A 13,395-nucleotide genomic window follows, 5' to 3' on the forward strand; every position below is an offset into this window, starting at 1 on the left:
CTCAGTTGAAAGCTAAGGTCCCTTATTGATATCACCTGGTAAAATCCAATTTAGTCATGCAGAGGAGGTGCAGCTATAGGAGAGGAGACGGGCTGAAGGGGCATATCGAAGAAAGAAAGTGAGAAGTGAGAAGTTCCAGGCAAAGAACAAGAGAAAAAAAAACTATACAGTATTTGACGGATCCTTACCATGAGCCAGATGGGGTAAGGCACCTTTCTGAGGATATGCGGGGCCTCTGAGGAGACTGATGACACCCCGCTGCACCAGAGCACCGAGTACAGCCAGGGCTCGTTGACAGTGTAGAGGGTGAGGTTGATGTGGCTCTCAGAGAAATCACTAAAACCAATTACACACATTCAAACACTTTTTCTTTTAAAATATAATCCAAGAGTTAAGGTGTCAACCTGATAACATGCACATTTGCATATGTGTGTATGTTCCTACCTGATGTCCTTTGTGCTGGCCTGGTTGTATCTGAGCAGCAGCCTGCTGATGCCCGACTGATGGAGACTTTGAGGACTCAGTTTCTCCACTGAGGTCTGGATCAGACCAGGTGCCAGCTGTCTCACCTGGGCCCTTTGCTCGTCTGGAGTCCACATCACCTACACACAGCACAAAACATAGAACATGCTGTTACACTTGTCTCTATGAAACTTTGTGTCATCAATATTAATGAAGTGACAGGGTCTGAATGCACATGAATAGGAATGGGGAACAATCATTGCCCTTGGACTGTAATAGCAAAATCAATTTATGTAGACATTGTTTATATTAATTGACATTTAAACCCATCCTATTTGTATGAAATATGTTTAGAATAAACACCCCGACATCATGCCGTGTTCAGCTCTTATACACCTACCAGGCTCGGAGGAACCCCAGATTGCTGCACAGCTTGCAGTGTATCATTGATCCAGCTGTAGTAGCAGGGATGGTCTGGGGGAGGTCTCCTAAGCCTGAAAACCACTGTGCTGTTATGATAGGAGGCCAGCTTCAAAAGCTGCTCCAGGCTGCACACACTCTGGTTGGCAATCAGAGTCTTCTCATGCTGGGACAGGGTATGCACCGTCCAGAAGGGGTCATCCTGAAACAGGGGGACATCAGAAATGTGTTTAACACCAGTAATATCTCTGGATTTACTGTTTAAAATACAATTACTACAATGCAATGACACTGCTAGAAATTCAACTGTGTTTTTGGAAAGCAGAAAAAAAAATGTCTATACATTCATAATCCTAATAGGTGCCTTGAATAAAAGCATCCATCCCGGTGTTATGTAGAAAGTTTGGACAACGCCTACATGAAATAAAAATAGTGGAATGTTTTTCCTAATTTCCTTTGCTTTCCCGCTTCACTGCTCCCTCACTGCTTGTCAAAACACAGAGGAGAGGATGATCAGATGATGCTTATTTAGCTCTTCCATGATGTGCTTCACTTCACTTTTCTGACTAAAAAAATTATCATTTTAATGACACTTTTATCATACAATCAGGACATATAAGGTGACATGTTTGGGCATAGACAGTGAATTGTCCTATACACAGAAATAATAAGGCTTTTCTTAGAATACAATACCCAGGCGCAACGTGCACACATGCAGTGTAAATAGACTGAAGGAGAGAGTGGGGAAAGTAATGCTCCTTCAAACACTGACACAGCAGAAGCAGAACAGCCAAGTGTCTTTGTGCAGAAATCTGATCTCAGAAAGTCTGAGCTTCTGAAGAAAATATTTAACAAACACATTTTAAAATGCAAAATGAGAATCGAAGACGTGGATAGAATTTCATTTTACAGAGAGATATTTGCCAGAGTACTTTTTAAGCAAGTAGACAGATGATAGAGTACAAATACATGACTCAAGTAAACTGTTGAAGGATTAAAGTGGAGCACAGCAAAGAAGCTCAGTGCTGCATCTTGCAGAGAATCTAAAATCTCTTCCTTAGCAACAGAATCAAAAGATAGAAGCAGTTGCAGGTGATGACTAAGTAGGAATACAACAATAGAGTAGGTCAGTTTTCCATTTTCTTGTAGACGTTGCACTGTTATATGGACCCATGCAGAGAAAAATAATTGGGTACCAGGACAGGCAGTATTTATACACAATGTTCATGCCTTGTTTGCTGATGTATTTTGAGCCTGTTTGGCCCACTGGTCTGGCACGCCAAACAGCTTGAAACAGAAAAAAATATTGTGAAGCACTGGTTGACCCTGATCCACTCCCTATTAAGATGAAACCAGAGGACGTCATGAAGGATCAATGAGTGAGAGCACTCATGACTCAGTGGGCTAATGACCTTTATCACACATCACTGCACGTCACGCTGTGAGAAGATGAAATGGCTTCAAAATAATCCCTATATTTAGTCCTCATTGGCAACCAAGAGCTACCTTAAGGAACCACTGTCCTGCGTTGAGCTGTTGCAGATCTGTCCAGTTGAAGAATGAGGCTTCATCCATCTGTCTGTCTGGGAAAACCTTCTCTACGTCTGTGGTCCTCCGCAGAGTGCTGTCGTGCATCAGGAAGGGCACTCCATCCACACTGGTGATCAGAGAGGGGATCAGAGTTTTAAAGATGCAAGTTGGAAAGAAAGAGGAGAGATGGTATAGACAGAAAAGATGAATAATAGAATGGCGTTCTAATTTCCATCATTGGTCACATAGAATCCTTCATTCTGATTGGCCAGAGGGTTTTTATTTTATGTCTCTGATGTAGCGACTTCACTACTCACTGCTTCATGGATTATCCCTTACAGACAAGAATACTTTAATTATAGGTACATTAATAATTTCTACTTCAAATTAATGAGGATTAATGCTCATAGTTGGGCAGCAGCCTTCATCTGTATGAACTCCTAAAACCCCACTAACACAGAATCACCCACTATTGTCACTCCCATTTTATAATAATTCAAAATTAGTGTCTGTTTACAATGAAAAAGGACTCGAGAGTATCACAAAAAGGTCACTTTATCTGTAGGTCCTGCTTGAAAACGGGAGCAGAAGAGAGAGCAGAGGAGATAAGAGTTTGGCCCAGTTGTGAGGTTTTTATGCGAAAATGCTGCTGCTCAGTATTTGAATAGCAAATGAGCTCAATTTTTTTTTTAGTTCACATCAGGTTGTTATCCTGATGTAACCATGACAACACTAAAAACTACCCCATTTCTCAATATTTGCTATTCAAATGTTTAGCCAAGACAAAAATCTTTCCCTGTGTGAACATTAGTGTTTGTGAACTGTTAATTCCCAAAATATATTAATTAGGAGAAAAAGAAATACTAAATGGATGCAGAGGAAACAGGGGCAGGAAAATATGTTGGTATATTGTGTGTATGTGTCATATTGTGTGTGTGTGTGTGTGTGTGTGTGTGTGTGTTTGTGTGTGTGTGTGTGTGTGTCTGGTTTGCTGCTGGACTGGAGTCTCACTGTCGCTCTGGCTGTCATCAAGTCTAATTACTCAGCACAGTCAGGAGCTTACCTGTCAGCAGCCTGCACTAATCACACATGCATTCACCTCTCTTAGGACAGTACAGGGAACACTGTCAGCACACACATACACAAACACACAGACACATACACGGCGCCAAGGTGGTTGCTAATACAATAAAAGAGTCTGCAGTTGGTTAAGATGCAAGACTGTAGTGATGATAACCGGAAACACACAAACACACAACCTGCACCAACTCAGAAACACTCCCCACTTAACACAATAACTTATCCTCCATCACTGGACACATGCATGAGTAAACATGTACACCCACTATTAATCATACACCATGGTCGCTACAGCATCCATCCTCCCCAACTCCTCTTTCCTCCTCCAAGTGAGTCTTGCTGGGCTCAGCCTGTCATCTCCCATTGTGTTGGTGATGTCATGCCTCCATCTACTGACTGCTGATACACTGATCTGCTGTTGCATCACTCGAGCCTGTTCAGTGCTAGTGTCCTGTGGCTGTTGCTGTTTATATCCCTATTGTGTGTTGAGTTACCCATTTTGTAGTAATAAAATATAAAATATAAATAATATGTAACATATAAATAATATATAATTGCTAGTTTATCTTTTTCCCTTGGTTGGTAATTTGTCATCCAGTGTGAGCTCGCTCTGGTACTGGTATTCAGATGTTTTGGGGAAACTAGTGTTGAAAAGATTAAATAACCCTTCATTTGTTTGGCTGTCATTCCTTTGTATTGATTGTGCGTGTGTGTGTGTGTGTGTGTGTGTGTGTGTGTGTGTGTGTGTGTGTGTGTGTGTGTGTGTGTGTGTGTGTGTACCTGATAGCAACATCAGCTTCCAACCCTGTGACGTTCATCTGTAGAGCTCGCTGGAAGGACCACAGCGTGTTCTCTGGAGCAAGCTGGAAACACACACACACCCTTGAATGTAATCCTGTGACAATGACTTAATAGGTGACTTTACTGTAAGTCCTACTACTGAGGAAAAACATGACAGACGAGGTTATTTTATCAAGTAAAAAAATATCCTCAATGCGATTTGTCACAGACGTGACTCATTTCTCTGAACACAAAGGAATGTTGTAAAATGGGAAGTGCTCTCTTCCATTATTTAACTCTTCAAGTCAAGGTTATGATCAATACCACACCAATAGGTTATGCATCACTTACTCAACCTTCCTGTGAGACCCTGTTAGTAAAGCTGGGAACCACAGGATAGGAATGATGCTATAATCAATACAGCGTCTGACTGGGAAACTGAGCCAAGTCATGTGATTTTTTTTTTTTTTCCAGTGGGAGTTTCTTACAGCCTCACCGAACCACTCCTAATTTTAGATTCCTCTGTGAGGATCGATCGCTTTACGCAAATACCACAAAAAGGCAGGGTGTGTTTTTGAGCATGTGAGTAACTGTAATGAAAAACAAGAAATTCCTTTTCCTTCGAACGATTGCACAATACTCAGCAGTTTATTGTGCCAAGTCCGTAAATCCTTCTGCAGGTAACGTTTGGAAGGGATAAAATTAATCCAAGCACATAAATCAAACATAAAAAAATGAAAATGTGCTTTGGTATGCATGAGCCATATTAATGTGACCTTCTGAAGCATACTTTACCCAGAGGCTCTTGTACACACTGTAGTGGAGTCTAAAATCTGATCTGTGAGCGAGATGCTGTAGCTGAAAAGGTGAAGAGACCAGAAACAATTCTCTTTCACATCAAGCTGCAATGTAACAGTTGTCTGTGCATGTCTTTGTGTTTGCCAGGCAGAGAATATATCCCTGCCATACATGAGGCAGCCAGAGCTCCAGGCTCTGACTGCGCAATGTTTGTGGACTATTTTCAGTTGCGGGACCACAAGGTCATTAATAGACTAGAATAGCTCTGGGAAGAGCAGGAGAAGAGAAATGAATGAAAAACAAGGTGGACAAATTTTCCTCTCCCTTCTCCAAAATAGAATCAAGTGGTCCTTGACACTCTGGTTTATGGTTAAATTCTCTGTGAAGCAAATATCAGGTAGCTCAAAATGTACGGCAATGTAAAAGCAAAAGTCGCCCGTTTTATTTCCCCACATTCTGATTCAATGATAGAGGTCAGCTGACTTACCATGGGGGCTCCTTGGTGACCAATAACATCAGGACGTGGTTTGAGGCTAGTGGGCTCCATGATGCAGGGGGAGGTGATGTAGAGGGGCATCACATAGAGTCCCAGTAACACACTGAGATACAGCAGCACGACCACCACCTGGAACACTGGGACAAGACAGATGATTTCTTTTGTTGTGTCTGATATGAAGATATGATTATAGAGTGGGGGGGGGGGGGGGGTCCAAAATCTGCCTAGTGGCACCTTTGATGCTCATTAATTAACATGTCATAACTCGTTTGTTTTCAGGGAGTTATGTACCAGATTTTGTTACTCTCAACAAGAAAGCAAATAAGCGCATTTCCCAAAATGTCAAACCATTCCTTTAAATGTTACAAATAATACACATCCAAATTTGAAATTGCATACAATTTGGGATGGGATGTGCTTTTGGCAAATAATTGCCTTGGTCAAGTTTATTTTAATGCCAAGCTCCCTTAGTAAACATCTTCAGCATGGACATAAATAAGCTAATTAAAGCCACAGCACTGACCGTCATGGGAAAACATTTTGATTTGTAACCAAGAGAACATTTATGTGACATCTAGGACTCTTGTTCAGTTTTCAAAGAGAAGTGTGACGGAAGTAGCTGCTGTGAATGTGGGTGATGTTTCCCCTGCATAAACCTCAGTGTAAGTGAGCGATGAAGGCTGCAAATGTGGACACACACACACAAACACACACACTCATGGGGGAATGTATTTGTTTCAAGGTCACCTGCGGGGCGGGGTTGAGTAGACAACTCTTGTTATACACATGAGATTCACAGCCCCCCCCCCCCCGGCCAGGCCCTTTCCACCTTGTCAAAACCTCCAAAAGCAGACCAACCAAAAACCAAAAAATGAAGCGGAATATCTCTTTTATTAGTTTTAAATGTCTCTCCCAGTAGCAACTGTCATGTCCAAAAGACAGTTATATAACTCATTGGAGGGTTAACAATGTACGGGACTGACATGACATTTACAATAAATACTACTGATATATGGCTATAATTTCTCCAGTGGACAATAAATAGCATATAAATGACACCAACTTTCAACTCTATTCACACCTGTTCTTTTCTACAGACACAATTAGTGGTGAGAGTTAAAACACACACTAACAGTGCTGCTAATCTCAAGAAAGAACCCATACTTGAGGAGAAAACAATCCAAGGTGTCCTGGCTGGAAAACATCACATGAGCCCATAGGAATGTTCGTTATCTCCGACACCCTGGGTGGAGGTCCTGGCCTCTGTCTACATAGTGTTAATCATTCACCACTCTTCCTGTAACTCTGTGTGTGTGTGTGTGTTTGTGTGTATGTGAGACAGACTTTTACATCAGGTAACAGTAACTCGTATTTTGTGTTACAAACTTAAACGTACTTGTTTTTTCTGCACGGGCGACCTGTCCAGCCACAATCCACGACAGTGCTGTGACCGCAGCAAGAGCCCCGATATGAAGGAACGGACCTGTAGCCTGGGCAGTGATGTGACACGGTGGAGAGGATGAAGGCAGGAGATGAAAAAAAAGAAAGAAGATATAGAAGACAAAGGGGAAAGAGAGAGAGGAGGGAGGGAGAATCAGGGTTAAAGAGAGATGACAAAGAAACAAAGATAAAGACGACAGACAGGCATGGAATTACAGACATTATCTAGGGTTAAGACACTGGTAGCACTATTCAGGGATAATAGCTATCATTTGCAGAGGCATTCAATTTTAATTGCACTTTAGCAGACTTCAAATCACACATTCCTGGTGGTGCAATAATCTCACAGGGACACACTAATTATGCACTTCTCACAACTCCTTGCATATTGTTTAGCTGCTAATTTTTACCAGGATAAATGCAGATTGAGTGTGGTGTCACTACAGTGTATGAGGTGTATTACACTTTGTTCTATATGGAAATGAAAAGAGGTACTCAGAGTTTTTAAACAGTTGATCCTGGATGCAAGAGTGGTTGCAGCTCATTTATTTTATCCAGTGCTCACAAACCAAGTGTATGTTGTTATGTAGAAATAACAGTCTGCTTTCATTCCATGTGTCACAAGACTCAGTTTTGTACTGAAACTTGTCATTAAGAGTGATGTCAGAGCCCCTTGGTAGCTGAATGGTTACAGAACATGCCACATAACCACAACATCCATGGTTTGCTTCCTGCCTGGGGCTTTTGTTGCATGTCAGACCCCTGTCTCTCCTTCCCTTTGTTTTCTGTCTGACTCTTCACTATCAAATTATTTTAAATTTTAATTATTCATCTTAAAAAAAAAAAGAAAAAAAAAAAAAAAAAAAAAAAAAGAGTAATGTCAAGTCATCCAAAACAGCTTTGAAGCTTTCCTATGTTTCAGTCTGCTGACCTGCAGGGAGATAGGGATGACATCCCACTCTTGTCCCCATGTTTGATTGACAGATATCACCCCAATGATGGTGGTGAGCAGAGCAGCAGTCACTCCTATCTGTGTGGACAGAGAGAGAAAGATGCAGAAAATCAGAGAGGCTGTCACTTTGGATACATACATACACGCATGCACACACACACACACACACACACACACACACACACCACAGAGTAACCCTGAATAGCTCCCAGCCCTTTCACACCTCAAGCAGTGTTTGGTCCGTGTGTTTGGTTTGCTGATCGTATTCTCAAGCAGGTCATTTACTGGGCTTTCACAAGCCTCCTGGGACAACATGATCCCAACTGTGAGTTCAGGACAAGTTCAGCTGATTGGCTATGAATGGACACAGACGCAAGCACTAAGCAAACAGGTAAGTGTAAATACACAACTGCCAACACACATACACACACCAGGAGAAAAAAAAAAAAAAAAAAAAGATAGATATAAAAAACCTCACCCACCTCTTTCTACCTTCCAAGTTTTCACCACCCACACACACTCACACAAACACAGTCGCTCACTTGGTCTCACATTTGGCACCTTACCTTATGGAGCCAGTGTAAATTTAATTGTTGCCCAAGCGCAATGTGGCAAAGCGCTAAAACCTGAAAAAAAGAGGAAAAAAAAAAAAAAAAAAAAAAAGAGACATGCAAATAAGAGTCCAACTTTCAAAAACAAGTCTGCTGCCTCACAGATCTTAACTTGTTCAGCTTCAACATGTGACTACTTTTTTCTTGACATATACACAAATAAAAAGCTGCCTGAACAAGAGCACAACATGTTTAGCACGTCCTTAGTGAATATTTGACATGGGACTGACCATTAAAAATGCAATATAGGTGAAGCCAGCAGCGGTGGTGGCCAGGATGGGAACAGTGCCATCGCTCCACACCCCAGAGCGGTTGTAGAGGAACCTGCCGGAACAAGAGAGGGAGTGGTGTCTTTCAACATTTGAGAGCTCACCTGCATTTTATCATCACTGATATGACGGCTCGGCAGAACTGAATTTATGTGTGTAGGTTTTTGTATTACCTTTTAAAATAATAATCTGTCATTTTGAATTCCTTTCAAACCAAACTGTAAATGCCTTACAAGTTTTACTTAATTTTTTATAATGGATGAAATTTCATTACAGTAACAGTAACAACCTGAAAAAGTCTTATTTGCAAACTTCCTTTCACAAATAGAGAGAGTGAGTGGTGTAAAGAGTGACTTTACAGCATTATCAGTTTGCAATGGATCTGCAAGACGAGTACAGTTAAAAAACGAGGACATATATTGTACAAAATAAAAGCCGACTGGTGCTACAAAGGCCTTTGACTTACAGGCAGACACTCATCAAGGTTCCTTGAGCTTAATGCTTTATTCTTGCAATAAAACTAAAACGGACACAACAAACACAGTAGCCCCAGTGACAGCAGACACTATTGTTGGGTTATAGGGAGAACTCAGACCAAAGAGATTATGCGATTGTTATTATAAATGGATGGGTGGCAAATTATTGACAGCTGGTTTCTGTCTTGTGGAGGAGCTGCATTGTGGGAGACAGACGGTAAAAGTAACAATAAGAGTATTCAGCACTTGTTACTTGTTTTGTTATGAAAAGGTTGACAGCTGCAGAGCAAAGTGTATAAGCGTGCATGTGTGTGTGTGTGTGTGTGTGTGTGTGTGTGTGTGTGTGTGTGTGTGTGTGTGTGTGTGTGGGGTGTTTGACATGGCAGCAAGGGCCTATAGCACTAATTACATTCAAAGCCTTATCAGTGATTCCAATGGCACAGAGCCACAGCAGGGTCACTTAGCACTGATGCTCCTAGCCCTTTGTGAATACATTTATACTGCAGATGGACTGGGACACTCCCTGCTGCTAAATCACTAGAACACACAAGGGCAGGATCATCTCTCTGATTATCTGTGGGACCCACATAAAAAACAGGAAATTTGTCCACTGCCTATTAAAAAGGAATGGCAAATGTCTGCCCACCAAAACTGACATCCAGAGATAAAAAAGAAAACACAATAGTGAGATTGCTGATAAAACTGGACTGGGGTGACTGTTTGGGGAACAGAAAAAAAAAAAAGGAATGGAGAATATACACACGGCAAAAGATGTGAGGCAAAAGGCAATTTAAAAAAGGTGAAATGTAGGAGAAATGAGAAGTGGGATATAACAGAAAAACTACAGTGGGAAAGGGATGTGACAGGAGGTAATGGAAGGCAATGGATGATAATAAAAGGAAAAGGTGACATTGTAGAGGTCCTTGAGAGCAGGAGGAGAGGGGGAGGGGAGAGACTGTTCACAAGAAAGACCAGTGTGTTGTATGTGGCATTATGGGACACAGCAGTAACCATTTTGTACTATAGCATTCACAAAAACACTTAAACATATTGCTTTATGGAAAATCGTATGTGGCATTTTGAAAACAGATTAATCTTACTTGTGGTATCTTCCAGTATAATGTTTTCAGTCACATAAATTAGTTTTTACACCAATGTGGCACAGGGGCTGAGTGATGTACAGTACAGGAAATGTTTGGCAAGCTAACTCTTTGTTATATAATGGTGTAATCTGTGGAGGGCTGGGCAGTCTCTACTCAGACACAGATTAAGCAGATGATTTAGGAAATCAACAAGCCGACAAGCACGGATAGAATCTATTTACAGCCAAAACAATATGGTGACAGGCATCTGGCCCAAAGTTTTGACATGACAACACGCACAGTCAGTTTGGATGTGTACTCACCAGTTGAATTCGTTGTAGTCATTATGAGCCTCCCACCAGAAGTAGAACCAGACCAGCAGCAGACAGAAGGTAAAAAGGAGGATGAGGGACCACAGCAGCTCCCACTGCAAACACACAGATATATACAAACACAATCGATTATTTATGTGTCTCCACTATATTTAATTGAAAGAGAAACAAGACTTAAGCTCATTAGATAATACTCAAAGCATATCCTTTGAGTTAAAAGTTTCCTGAATAGGAAAGTGTGTCCAAACTTTTCACCGGTACTGTACATACTATTATTTTTATTCAAAACCCTCCCACACACGTACAGTGTAAACTTATTGCACTAACAAGCACAACTTCAACTTTTCAGACACCAGCAGAGTTAATTACAATTAAACTTTATACAAACTTATCTACTTTGGTCACATGGTGCTAACCTGGCTGCTGACCTTTGCAGAGAGTATTCCCTCATACACTTTGCTCATTATCAAAGAATTACTTTTAATAACTTCACACGTAAACTGACTAATTACTGTCCTCATCTGTCATGCACTCTTGTACCCTGGCAAATATTAAACTGGCTACATCTTCAGAAATGGACAGACAGAAACACACACTGAGACCGTTCTCGAGAAGGTATGTGCGTAATGACAGACATTTCTATCTTCTTCAGTGCACTTTAAATCCATCTACACATTTGACCCAGACAAGAACCTTTTGAGCTTTTTGGTGAAGCACAGAAAAGTGCTCATTATTTAAAGACGACTCAGTGCACTCAAGAGAACCCGAGCAGCAGCCATGCTGGTGACAACCCTTTAGTCACCATGTACACATACAATGTTAACAGAATAACATCTCTCGGTTAAAGAGCAGGACTTTATCAGCTGTGAACATATGAAGTGAACGGGTATGAAAAGATAACACACATATTTTGATTGCATTGTTAGATAAAAGGAGTATTCAGGCTTGCTCAGAAAACCTCATCTTTAGACAATGTTATACAGTAGGTCAACTGTGATAGTGTCGTCATTATAGAGGTCAAGTGTTTAGCATGTATTTATGAAGGCCGAAGACATTTGGCAAAATGTGTGCACACATTTGCATAAAGAGAAATGGCGTATTTTCATTATATCAATATAGTGTTTAGCTCAAAAATCTTTTGTCAGTTATCCCATTAATTGATCAGCATTTTGATAATTGACAAATCAAAGTAGAAATATCTAACAATTACTGGTCCCAGCTCCTCAAACGTGAGGATTTGCTTTGTATGTTCTAAATGTGCGAATTGAATATCTTTGGACTGGTGGTCTTTTTTTTTTTTTTTTTTTTTTAAACGAGAACAAACAATAGATTAATCCATATTTGTTAACTGCTGCCTAATTATGTCAAATCACCTGTATGTGTGTGCATTATCTACACCGTAGTGTCGCGGTAAAGACTCAGTTAAACAGTCACCTTGAATGCACCATTGTTGTGTGTGTGTGCCAAGGATCAGATTATTATCACCTGGACCTGCTGATGCGACACACAAGTGAGACAGCCTGCCTGACCTGTTTATATCTGGCCTCATTCTCACTTTGTTTTGTTTTTGTTTTTGTTTTGACTAAATACAAAAGTTTTTCAAATGTTTAATATGGACTTAATGTTTTCAAATCATAAATAAAGTCCACTATCCGAAGCTCGTTTTAAGAGCTTTCCCACGCCTCACAATTCAGACGTGGATCAGACTAATTTATGGGAAATCATGATGGTATAAAGATGCATCATTTAATTTATGGGCATGGTTTTATGGCATGACTGATCAGTTGCTGATTCAATACTCTCTCATATTTGGATATGGCTTTTAAAGTACATTTCAGAAGTGTACGAAAAAATACTTCATTATGTAAGAAGAGTAATATGGGCACCATCCAAATAATAACAGGCTGCTAATGGTGTGTCTTTACAACAAGGAACAAGGAAATGACTGAGGACAAATGAAGGAGGACAACAAATCAATCCCAGTAGCTGAAAGGTTGCCAGGGTCTCTGTGACAGGCAGCTCTGCTCACTGATGACAGAGAACCGACCCTGGCTCCCATGGTCCGTAATGAGTACCTGGAAACACCTGGGAAATCCGACCTTGCTCCTGAGAGGTGACATTGTTAAACCCCCCCCTCATTCCCTCACTCCTCCACCCCCTCCTCCCCTCTGGATTATGATGGATGCGACCTGATAGGCCCCTGAGAGAACTGTGATGGTGCGGTGAAATCGTTGTTGTGGTTAATCTGATCATCTAATAAACTGTCTCATATGTCATTTCAGAGATCTAATTCTACAGATGGAATTTTATTATTCATCATTAACTTACACAACTATAGTGGCCTGAATATGACAAGAAGGCAACTGTTATCGATGGATGAATCTAAATCTGTTTGTAGGAGAGAAAACCTTGTGTTTCAACCACAGTATAGTACGTACAGTACAGTGTATTAGTACAGCTCTCTGGTCTTGTGGTGTGGATATTTTAGATGGTTTATTTAACTTACTAAAGGTTCTGGCTTTTAGTTTTAATTTATCAAAATCCGAGATTAAAAAAAAAAAGCTCAAAAGAAAACCTGACATTTCTCAGTTACTGATGATTTAAACACCCCGTTGGGCCTGATGTTCTCTCTTCCTGTTTCCCAGCCAACTCAGCAGCAGAGCTTGT

The 13,395-nt window shown here is 40.8% G+C and overlaps 1 protein-coding gene across 4 annotated transcripts in view; it reads right to left on the reverse strand.

Annotated features, from left to right (window-relative positions):
* Positions 1–13,395, reverse strand: part of gdpd5b (glycerophosphodiester phosphodiesterase domain containing 5b) — a 43,189-nt gene that overhangs the window by 5,546 nt on the left and 24,248 nt on the right. For all 4 annotated transcript variants that reach the window (XR_008827304.1, XR_008827303.1, XM_056373833.1 and 1 more), the window contains exons 3-13: positions 10,720–10,823; positions 8,800–8,893; positions 8,525–8,584; positions 7,938–8,036; positions 6,963–7,056; positions 5,558–5,703; positions 4,273–4,355; positions 2,389–2,539; positions 863–1,084; positions 445–602; positions 189–336 (exon numbers count right to left, since the gene is read on the reverse strand). Coding sequence is in view for 2 of the 4 variants with exons in the window: in XM_056373833.1 (XP_056229808.1) it covers positions 189–336; positions 445–602; positions 863–1,084; positions 2,389–2,539; positions 4,273–4,355; positions 5,558–5,703; positions 6,963–7,056; positions 7,938–8,036; positions 8,525–8,584; positions 8,800–8,893; positions 10,720–10,823 (1,359 nt within the window). In the remaining 2 variants the exon portion in view is untranslated. The remainder of the gene's footprint in view (positions 1–188; positions 337–444; positions 603–862; positions 1,085–2,388; positions 2,540–4,272; positions 4,356–5,557; positions 5,704–6,962; positions 7,057–7,937; positions 8,037–8,524; positions 8,585–8,799; positions 8,894–10,719; positions 10,824–13,395) is intronic.

The sequence above is a fragment of the Seriola aureovittata genome, chromosome 4 (genome assembly GCF_021018895.1).
Source record: "Seriola aureovittata isolate HTS-2021-v1 ecotype China chromosome 4, ASM2101889v1, whole genome shotgun sequence".
Classification (NCBI taxonomy): domain Eukaryota; kingdom Metazoa; phylum Chordata; class Actinopteri; order Carangiformes; family Carangidae; genus Seriola; species Seriola aureovittata.